At 36.2% G+C, this 12,277-nt stretch overlaps 1 protein-coding gene across 13 annotated transcripts in view; it reads left to right on the top strand.

Annotated features, from left to right (window-relative positions):
• The window catches only part of FOXP2 (forkhead box P2), a 328,235-nt gene extending 322,466 nt beyond the window's left edge, over window positions 1-5,769 (top strand). For all 13 annotated transcript variants that reach the window (XM_075345016.1, XM_075345023.1, XM_075345025.1 and 10 more), the window contains one exon: window positions 1,428-5,769. In XM_075345016.1, coding sequence (XP_075201131.1) covers window positions 1,428-1,572 — 145 coding nt within the window. In that variant the 3' untranslated portion in view covers window positions 1,573-5,769. The remainder of the gene's footprint in view (window positions 1-1,427) is intronic.
• Window positions 5,770-12,277: the final 6,508 nt, after the last annotated feature.

The raw sequence follows: 12,277 nt of genomic DNA on the forward strand, positions 1-12,277 counted from the left end.
CCTTTTATTCTTAATGCGGTGATGATGTCTACGCATATCATATTAAGGCTAATAAACATTTTGCTGCTATAAACCCGTATGGGATGTCTCGTGCAAAAACTCCTTTTATCATACAATCCATTCATTATACAGGGCAGCTCCTGCTTTAAATGGTTAAATTATGAAATAAAGCATTTTGTAATATGCTACATGCTCCAATAGGAATATATACATCTCTGATGAGCACTTGTAGCAGTGTAAAAGGCTCTATAAGTTAGACTTTTTAGTGTCTAGTATAGTCTATTAGTAGTAAGCAATAAATTATTTTCTTTAACAAATCCAATATGATAAATCGTTATTACTGAATTTTGGACAAACATTCACAAAATTGTCCTTTTCTAAGTCCAACATCAATATATAGTGGAAGTTGAGTCGGGCATGTTAATTCACTTTAAAACAATCCTACATTACCTGAATGAGAAGGGTTAAAAAATACTTTCTACAAATAAAAGTTAAAATAAAAATGAGAAAAATACTTATAGCACAGTTGAATTTTTCATAGAAGATTCTGTCATTTCTTTGTCACCTAAACTTTAAAATACGGCAATAATTGCAGTAAAATTATCAATAATTTTAATTATTTTTTTTGCCATTAGGCATATTATTTATTACCAAAAATGTTTTTTTACCACCAGATCTTTATTTTTATAACTTATCTTTTCTTGAAAATGTACACTTTACAGTTTTGTTGTGTCGATACTTGTTACAAGTGTTTCAATGACTATTTTGTGTATTCATTAAATATTAAATATATTATAGAATATCATTTTTAATAAGAGTATACCATAAAATTAATATAACTGGAATTTGGGTGAATTGTTTAGAATAGATATGTATACATATTGTAAAATACACATAAGGTTTTAAACATTCACTTCTCGTATCCATACATTACAGATGAAAAGAGAATTAGAATCTTACATCTTTGGCTGTTCCACATGTGTCTAAAAAATGTACCTTATGGATATCATTTAATGATGTTTGAAGAATGTTTACCTATATGGATTCTTAATCTTAAGGAAATCCAACTTTGTCCATAGCATTTTGTTATTCATATGGTAGAGGTTATTTTGAACTATATATATATATATATATATATATATATATATATATATATATATATATATATATTTTCTTTAAGGTGTTTATGCTTTAATTAACCCTATATTTTACTTCTCTATTAGCTGGAGGACATGTCAAAAACGTACAAGTCTACTTGACTTTTTTAAGTAATAATATAAATTCTATATAGAAAAGATATAAAATTAATGCATCATTTTTGTTGTCTGTATACTTTAGAGGATAAAACATGATAAAATTCTGATGAGAATGTATTGAAATGAAAATATTGATATTTATTATAGATAACATTGTTTTTCTCATTTCAGACATTCTATACATGTCAAAGAAGAACCAGTGATTGCTGATGACGAGGACTGCCCAATGTCATTGGTAACAACAGCTAACCACAGTCCAGAGTTGGAAGAAGACAGAGAGCTTGAGGAAGAGCCATTGTCTGAAGATCTGGAATAAAAAAAAGACTTAAAAGACCTCAATTGAAGGGACATAGCACTGACCTTCCCAACCACTCCACAACCATGAATATTTGACAGATTTTTACTGTGACTATTTATTACGCATGGATTACGGAGACAGTCCTAGAGGAACTTGTTAAACCAGCCCTTTGGGATTTAATGCAACAAGGAAACTGCTTGTTGTCTTCTTTTTTAAGGCAAAAACTGATTTTCTTGAAAAAAAACAAACAAAATACAAAAAAACTGTACTTTATATAATGGCTTGCCCATTTAAAATATGGCTCAAAAGGGTTCATGAAATGACTGAATATGAGGATACATGTTCTGTAGAAAGAAAAAGGCCTCATATACTGCCAAAAATAGTGTTAGTTTCATCAATGTGAATCTCAAACATGCAGTAGATATAATGTTAGAAACAAATCCTGGCCAAGTTCAGCTTGTTGCTATTGTTTTTAATTTGCACAGGAGTAGGATCAAAAGTTAGTAACACTGCTTGTTTAGCTAAAGTGAAAAGCAAAATCAAACAAGCACATTTATTTTTGTTTTTGTGTTTTTTTTCCTTTCTTTTTCTTTTTTTATGTTGGTACCACCAACTGTAAATGACATAAATTTGGTATTACAAAAACCACAGTAATTAGACTGTTGCAACATCCAAGAACCTTTAGGCTTCCAGTCTGTGCTGTTAGTGTTAAGTTGTAAAGTGCAATCCTAAACTAACATTGTATGTGCGAACGCCATAGAAACATTTGCATATCTGCATATATCTTACAACTGTACTATTTACCTCCTTGTGATAAAGCTTTGTCTACCTGAAAACACAGTCAAAGGCTACAGCTGCAAACCAAAGCCAACTCTAACAATGGCCAATAGCTCAACGACAGAAGCAGCCACTTGCTTTGGTCAGTCTTCTGTAACTTTAATTAGTACAAAGGAACCGTTCCACGAACTACCTGCTGTTTTCTGATGACCTCTGGGATCTTTTTATTTAGCCCTACACAAAGAAACAAATAAGGAAAGTTCAAAGAGAAATAATGTATTCTTCTGAGGCCAAAAGCCACTCTAAATACTATGAAGGTTTCACATAAGACAAAGGTGAGAACAGTCTCTCCAGTGGAAGATTAATAGAAAGCAACAAAATGTGGATGACCAACCAACCAAAATATATATGTACTTGACAAATGCAGATTGCATATTGTTATATATAAACATTGTGTTTTATTTTTTATTTTACTTCCCATACAGTCAGTTGTTATTATTTTATTTTTTATTTTTGTGGTGAATACATGTTGTTATAATGTCTTGTACTGTATGGTCTATCTGTTGTGTACTATTTTTATAGTCTTAAGTTATAATAAATAAAAAAAAAACGTAGGAACCAAACGTAAACGGTCTAGTAAAGCCAAAAAAATAATTTCATATTGATTTAAAGTGAGCTAGGTAAGTTTTACACTGAAATCAAAGATATAGCAATCGTAGACCATGGTATTTATTTTCAGTCAAACCAAAGTTACATAGAATTCTGCCTCTGCGTATACGGGATATTAACACTAACAATACACCCCTTCTAAAAACTTGCACTGACCAACTTGTTGGAATGCTAGTTTTCAAACAAAAAAAATCCAAACCCAAAAATGTTCCAATTATTTGCTATGTTGTAATAACATAGGTGTTTTCTAAAACCTAGAAACTTTACATGTTGCTTTTTATGTGCTGTGCCAAGTCTTGATAATACTTTACCCAAACCGAGGGACCTCATAACCTAATTATGGTTATTGCTTTACAAACAGATTTTGACAGAAGGTGGCTGCTAGAGCTTAACATATGTACCAGCTCCATATGATGGAACTGGTTCTTGCAAACTAAGCTCATCATTTATTCTTTGCTGGAGTCAGCGAGAATTACTTAAAGATATACACAGTCATCTATCACGCCAAATAGAAGGATACAACAGCTTTCAAAGGGGTTTTCCCACTTACCCAAAAGGCTTTCTGAAAGCTTCTACCTCTGCACAAAACAAAATTAGAAACAAAAGAAAAACAAGGCAGATAACATTAATTGTCACAGTATCACAGTACCTGCTACTTTCATGGTGTTTGTCTATTGGTCATATCAGCAGAAAGCTCAATTTTCTAGCATCAGATGATCACGTCACATTACTTATGGAAAGAGCGCCCTTGATCATTATGATAAATAGGGAAAGACTATATAAAAATGGGGCAATTAGTCTTCATATGTGTGTCCACCTTGGTAGTATAAAAAAAATAATGTGATACTTGCACCATCAAGATAGTGGCCAAAGACGACAATGCTTAAGTATGCATACCTCAGTTACAAAACTTTGAAAGGAAGTCTCAGCCACAGAATGCATATACCTGTAGAGTTTTGCATGGGTTTTGTATAAATACAATTAAAAATAGCTGCTTGCACATATACCAGAAAAACCTCCAAAACTGCAGTTGCTTTGAAATTAGATGTTAGGTTTTTTTGGGGTTTTCTGAGATGCTTGGTCTGTATTTTGATAATTGTGCATATTATGTAAAAATGTTGGTGGACCCATAAATGACCAGACTTTTTTCTAAGAAAAACGTTGCTTTAATGCATTTCATTAATTTTTACTCTTATATCATTGCTTGCTAGTAATAGCAAACCCGCTTTCCCGCTCTGCTTTGCGTAGCTGTTGTAAGGCTTTGAACTAATGTATGTATTTATTGCTTGAACTTCTGTGCATACCTTATAAAGCATAATGTCTGACAATTAAAATGGCTCATGTATTCTTGCTTCTATCATATGATGATGATGGGGATCCATTATGTTTTGTATACAGCTAATTTTACCTGTAGCACAAACATCTGTTTATGTATTGGTGGTATATACCTGTTTATTTATCTTTTTGAGGTAAACTAATTTTTTGATACTTTTTTCATTACTGTGTACTGTGTGTTCATATCTTGAATTCTCTGACGTTAGAAGTCATGGTTGAATTGTAACAGCTGTTATTTGTTCTTGTATTCATGGCTTTCACTGCTGAATAAAATAAAAAGGACCAAACCTAGGATTTGAAAGAAAACTGTCTACCTCTAACACCAGGGAGTTATCAGATTTTTATTTTACATATTTCCATTATTTAAAACACAATTGCTTTTGGGTACACTTAACGCCAATGCAAAGTGTAGGCTGCCGTTTTATGTTATGAGATTTCATAGAAAAACTTCTTGACCCGTGAAAAAGTTATAGGCCATAAACATTGGCTCATTTTACAACATGGCTGCCTTTACTATACGTAGGAAATAGGTGCTACCAAGTTAATGAATATATAGATGACATTCTATATAGCGGGAATCATGGCATACTTCTTAGATTTGAACATCAATTCAATTTTCTTGTGACTGTTAGAAGTATTAGATAGAATTACTTGTGAATTACTTTCATTTGAAAACCAAGACATTTGGGGAAGCAATCATAATCATTTTACACACACAGCTCTTTAACTCCATTTCTATATAATCTCAGTCGAGGTAATTGGAAGCACAAGTAGAATATATATCTACTGTACCACTGAAAAAATATTTAAAATATGTTGACATTGGTCACATTCACTTGAAGCTGTTGCAAATGTATTCACATCCGTACATAAAAACTAACTTGACATGCTAAAGTATGAAAATTACCATTTTTTTTTTTTATTTTTGTTATTTTTTAATAAATCTTGGGTTTCTTGTACTTGTAGTTAATATACTATGTCTTACTCTTTTGGATCGTTGGTATATTTGTTCATATAATTCAGAATCTTTCACCAATGAGATCTGGTTCGGTAAAAGGATGTACATTTTTACTATATGTATAAACAATATTTCTGAACTGTTGGATGTAAACATGTATATGAAACCATTTCATTCATTTGCCTACATTTCTGGAATAAAATAAAATATCTAATTCTTTTGACCAAATTATTATTATTATTATTAGATTTATATTCAGTTCCCTATATTGCTACTGTATGTCTACAGATTATACCACATGTAATGTATAAAGTATTCAGTCCAAGAGTGTTTGTGTAAAAGATCTTGTAAAGAAGAGCAGTGAGTACAGTCAATAATAGTTTAGCCATTATCAGATGTTATGGTTGAGAAGAAAATGAATAACATTGCATCACTTGAATTTTATTGTTGGAATAAATGTCCCGTGTTGAGCTACAGCTGTTATCGGGGTAGTTTTTTTTCACTTGCACCTCAATTAATTTGCATACTATGTCATCTATGAACATAGTTGCCTGGGGCATATTAATCGAAGAAACTGAGCAAGTGATATCGCCAAGTCAGACCAACTGCTGAGTATAAACCTGCTTTCATGCAGAAGAATTACGAGTTCCATGTAATGGACATTCATTATTCATTATTATTCTCTCTCTGATCTATATGAGGTGTGTGTATATATATATATATATATATATATATATATATATATATATATATATATATATATATATATATGGGCAAATATTTGTGAAGTGTAATGGAAATGACTCATGCTTTTCTAAATTTTTTCAGCCTCCATGAGTCAATATTTTTAAGGACCACCGTTTGTTGCATTTACTGCTGCAGGTCTTTTGGGCTATGTCTCTACCAGCTTTACATATTTGGAGGCTGATATTTTTTCCCATTCTTTTTCCAAACTAGCTCTAGCTCAGTGAGATTGGATGAAGAGCGTCTGTGAACAACAATTTTCAAGTCTTGTCGTAGATTCTCAATAAAATTTAGGTCTGGGACATTCAAGCACATGAATATGCTTTGATCCAAGCCGTTCCACTGTAGCTCTGATAGCATGATTACGGTAGTTGACCTGATGGAAGGAGAGCCTACCCCTCCTCAGTCGTATGTCTTTTGCAGTCTCTAACAGGTTTTCCTAAAGGATTGCTCTGTATTTAGCTCCCTCCATCTTCTCATCAACTCTGACCAGTTTCCCTGTCCCTGCTGAATAAATGCATTTCCATAGAAAGATGCAACCACCACAATGTTTGACGGTGGGGATGGTGTTTTCAGGTGTTTCAAGGGTGATGTGCAGTGATAGTTTTCCACCAGACATAATATTTTGTGTTTATCCCAAAAGATTCCACTTTTATCTCATCTTAGCAGAAAGCTTTCTTCCACTTTCTAGCTGTGTTTCCTATATAGCTTCTTACAAACTGCAAACAGGAATTTTCAAAGCTTTCTTTTTGCCACACTTCCAGTAAGTCCTCATTTGTAAAGTATACAAATAACAATTGTCCTATGGACAGATTCTCCCACCTGAGCTGTGGATCTCTACAGGGCCTCCAGTGCTGTCCTTGCTTGGAATGTCACTTTAGGTGGATGGCCATATCTTGTAGGTTTCCAATTGTGTCATACTCCTTCCATTTTTGGCTGATGGATTGAACAGTGCTATGTGAGATGTTCAGGGCTTTGGCTATTTTTTATAACCTAATTCTGCTTTACTATTTCCACAACTTTATCTCTGACTTGTTTGGTGTGTTTCTTGGTTTTAATGATGCTCTTTGATCGCTAATGTTTTCAAACAAACCTCTGAGGCCTTCACAGAACAGCTGTAGTTATACTGATAATAAATTGTACACAAGTGGCCACAATTTAACAATTAGATGATTTCTAGAGGCAATGGGTCACTCAGGATTTTGTTTAAGGGTATCAGACTACAGGGGTCTGAATAAAAATGACTCCTGCAATTTTCAGTATTATAGTTTGAAAATATTTCGAAATCATGTATCATTTCCTTTACACTTCACAAATACTGAGTACATTGTGTTGGTATATCATGTAAGATGCTCGATACTCAATTGAGTATTCTGATACTCGGGCGCAATGCATGAGTCTATGCCCTGCATGCTTTGCAGCTTTTTTCAGCCACTAAATATGCGAGGACTGCCTACCAATCATGGTAATGCCAAAGCAATGATGTCTAGGGCATTACTGTGATTAGTCGGCCGCATAGTGTCAAAGTGTTTATATTAAAGCGAACACGATTTGCCGAAAGGGCAACTAGCTAAAGATTGATAAAACTTAACTTTTAATTATATATGCAGATAACAAATCAATCTAAAATTAGCAGTAAGTAGAGCAAACTAATATGTATGTTGGATCATGTATCCGGCCGCGGACCAGATACTATGAGCAAGTGGACTACTGTCCTACAACGTTATCAAGTTAGTATTGCCCTATTATGCCTAAAACAAGTCAGCTAATAGCCTCCCCAACATGTTTCACCATGACTGGCTTCATCAGGGGGCTGAGGCTATAATATAAATATAACGTGTCTATATTAGACTCAGTGATGCCATGCTTGTTGCACTGTACCTGGAAATAGTGGATGGACTAGGGAGAGATTCTGCTGGAGAAGGGACAGTGTATTATAGCGTCACAGTACTTGCTGATGCAACATTAAATCAACAGTCCATTTCAGGGCTAATTGAAATCTATTCTATTCTCTCATAATACTGCTCTTGGTCTGCATTTACTGTAGGATAATCTTCTGGAGTAGGCATAGTGTATTAGAGGCATGTATGCAGGGATTTAATCCTTACAGACCTTGCTGCTGCTACCTAAAAATTCTATTCTATTCTTTAACAATACCACTCTTACTTGCATTTAGTGTAGAGCAAGCTGCTGGAGTAGACTTAATTTATTAGAGGCCCTTAGGCACGGATTTAAGCCTTACAGACCGTGCTGCTGCTTATACATAACAAATCTATTCTATTCTCTAATAATAACACTCTTTGTCTGCAATTAGTGTCAGCTGAGATTCTGGTGAAGGGACAGTGTATTAGAGACCTTCAAGCAGGGATTGTAGCCTTCCAAACCATGATGCTTATACCTAAAAATTCTATTCTATTCACTAACAACACCACCCCTTAGTCTGCAATTAGTGTCGGGTAAGCTTCTAGAGTAGAGATAGTGTATTAGAACTCTGTAGGCAGGGACTCTAGCTTTACAGATGATAGGTAAAAAAAAATCTATTCTATTCTCGAATAATACCGCTCTTTGTCTGCAATTAGTGTTGGTTGAGCTTCTGGAGTAAGGATATTGTACAACATGCCTGTAGGTAGTAATTGTAGCCTTGCAGACCATGTTGCAAATATCTAAAAAATGTATTTTATTCTGTAATAATACCACTATTAGTTTGCAACTAGTGTCGGGTGAGCTTCTGGAGTAGGGATAGTGTATTAGAACTCTGTTAGCCAGGGATTCTAACTTTACAGACTGTGCTGCTGATACCTAAAAAAAAAATCTATTCTATTCTCAAATAATACCACTCGTTGTCTGCAATTAGTGTTGGTTGAGCTTCTGGAGTAGGGATAGTGTATTAGAGGCCTATAGGCAGGGATTGTAGCCTTACAGGTTGTGCTGCTGATACCTAAAAAATCCATTCTATTCTCTAATAATACTGCTCTTCCTCTTCAATTAGTGTAAAGTGTGTTTCAGGAGAAAGGATAGTGTGTTAGAGGCCTGTAGGCAGGAATTCTAGCCTTAGAGACCATGTTGATGATACTGATGGCCAAGCACTAAAATGCTCAGGTGCTCATTATTCGAGTTGAGCATTTTCTAATGCTTAAGTGCTCGTCTCCAGTAACAAGCATAATTGAAGTCAATGGGAAACTCAAGCATTTTTATGGCAGACCCACCTGGCAGATCTGAGGGGGTCCTGGAAATCACTGACTCCCTGGACACTGCTGAAAACAATGTTGTCAGAGTATTATGTCACTTTTACGTGCTGACATTAAAACATACAAAAGCAACGATAAAATTGATTATAATGGAAAAAAATGATGAGAAACATTCTGTCTTGTACAATGAGATATTTCCAAGGCAAGATTAAGTAGAGAAAAATAAAACGGCTTCTCTACCCCTTTGGCTATATTCACACGGTGTTAGTTCAAAAATGCAGTAGTTTTCCATTTCAGCGAGGAAAAATAAACAATAGTGTGCATTAGCTTTATGAAATCTCATTGCTTTTGGAGGGACTAGAAAAATCAGCTTTTAATTAGCATCAAACTAATTAAAAATGCTGCCAAAAATGCTGCAGAAATGCAGCATGTAAACATAGCCTTAACAGCCAGGTCATCACTCACTGTATTTCCCCGTCGTCTATGACTACAGTAGATGACATAATATAAGGGTAAATAAAATTACCTTCGCCGGTAGTCACACATCAGTGTAATTTTAAAATTTTACTAATTTGTCATGTGGTGTGTGAGACATGGCTATACACATCCTGTTTAATTTGTGAAGGAGGGACTTTACAACTCATAAAGCCTATGCAAACAATACAAGATATGACAAAAATTAGAGGGAAGAGGGACTTTAATACATCCTGTATTAGACATTAAGAAGGGGGGGATCTTACATAATCGGTTAAAATTGTTAATTAGTGGGATGACTACACTCATAAAGGCTATGCACTAAGTGCAAGGGCTGACGCAAACTAGAAAGATGAACTGCAATTCTCCTTGAAAGACAACTAGAGGAGTGCCTCAGAAAATATTTTTTGACCATTTTTTGGTACTTTTAGACTGGTAAAGGCTATGCACTAAGTGAAAGGGTGCCAAAAATTAGGAGGTGGGATGAATATAGACAGCAAGAGACATTGAGGAGAGACTCAGATTCAATAATGGTTCAATATTATAAAGAATCTTGCTCTAAAACTGGCAAAGGCTATGCACTCAGTGCAAGGCTCAGCTAAAATTACAAAGATTGATTGTAACACACACAGCAAGAGATGGTGAGGGCCTGTGACTACATTTTGTGTCCATTCTAAACTGATTCAGATACCTACCCTGATACCGCCTATGCACTCATTTCAAGGACTATCTAGAATCCTAAGGAGGGATTGTACACTCAACAAGAGATGGAGAGGATGGCCTGTCCCTACATTTCGTGTCAATTCTAAAAATATTCAGATTCCTACCCTTGTACTGCCTATGCACTCATTGCAAGAGCTATCTAGAATTCCAAACATGAATTGTAAGTGCAGTAAAAAATGGAGAGGAGGGCCTGTGACTACATGTTGTGTCTATTCTAAAAAGATTCATATCCCATTTTGGTACAGATTATGCATTCATTAAAGAGACTATCTAGAACTTCAAGGAGGAGTTGTTCACGCAGCAAAAGACGCAGAGAGACTCTTATTCTGTGATAACTTTAAAAACATTATCTGCCATTCAACTGGCAAACTGTTGGCAATGTTCAGCCTACAGGAGTGTTGTCTCACACTCCCCTGCTAAGTGATACAGTAAGGGCTAGAGATGAGCGAACCGGTCGCGGTTCGGCTCGAGGTTGGTTCGCCGAATGGACCTCCCGTTCGAGTTCGGTTCGTCGAACGTTCGACGAACCGAACTCGAACTGCATAGGAAACAATGGCAGGCAATCACAAACACAGAAAAACACCTAGAAAACACCCTCAAAGGTGTCCTAAAGGTGACAAACAACTCAAACACATTGGAAAGTGACAAGGACATATACTCATGCGAAAACAAAACAGCTGGACAAGGAAAAAGAGGAGGACACACAGATATAGGCATGGCACGCCCTTCTAAAATCATGTAAAACACCGCACCGCACCGTTAAAACTCCAAGCGGAGTCTCCATTTTTTCCAAAAATTGGGCCACACACACACCCACCCCTTCAGTGGCAGCAGTTGTGCCCCAGTTGTACACTTCACAGCTACATTTGCATCAAGCACATTCAAAAATACGCCATTCTTATCCATCCCCAGGATGACACCGGGGTAGGTAGCAAAGTCTTTGCTGACCCATGACTTGTTCATCTTGGCTTCTTTTAAAAACAATGTAAGCAAAGGTTACTCCAAGCGGAGTCTCCCTTTTTTCCAAAAATTGGGCCACACAGACACCCACCCCATCAGTGGCAGCACTTGGGCCCTAGTTGCAAACAGGATGTTTTGATTTGCATCAAGCACATTCAAAAATACGCCATTCTTATCCGTCCCCAGGATGACACCGGGGTAGGTAGCAAAGTCTTTCCTGATCCCAGCTCTGTTCATCTTGGCTTCTTTTAAAAACACATCAAGCAAGGGTTACTCCAAGCGGAGTCTCCCTTTTTTTCCAAAAATTGGGCCACACAGACACCCACCCCATCAGTGGCAGCACTTGGGCCCTAGTTGCAAACAGGATGTTTTGATTTGCATCAAGCACATTCAAAAATACGCCATTCTTATCCGTCCCCAGGATGACACCGGGGTAGGTAGCAAAGTCTTTGCTGATCCCAGCTCTGTTCATCTTGGCTTCTTTTAAAAACACATCAAGCAAGGGTTACTCCAAGCGGAGTCTCCCTTTTTTTCCAAAAATTGGGCCACACAGACACCCACCCCATCAGTGGCAGCACTTGGGCCCTAGTTGCAAACAGGATGTTTTGATTTGCATCAAGCACATTCAAAAATACGCCATTCTTATCCGTCCCCAGGATGACACCGGGGTAGGTAGCAAAGTCTTTCCTGATCCCAGCTCTGTTCATCTTGGCTTCTTTTAAAAACACATCAAGCAAGGGTTACTCCAAGCGGAGTCTCCCTTTTTTTCCAAAAATTGGGCCACACAGACACCCACCCCATCAGTGGCAGCACTTGGGCCCTAGTTGCAAACAGGATGTTTTGATTTGCATCAAGCACATTCAAAAATACGCCATTCTTATCCGTCCCCAGGATG

The sequence above is a fragment of the Anomaloglossus baeobatrachus genome, chromosome 4 (genome assembly GCF_048569485.1).
Source record: "Anomaloglossus baeobatrachus isolate aAnoBae1 chromosome 4, aAnoBae1.hap1, whole genome shotgun sequence".
Lineage (NCBI taxonomy): Eukaryota > Metazoa > Chordata > Amphibia > Anura > Aromobatidae > Anomaloglossus > Anomaloglossus baeobatrachus.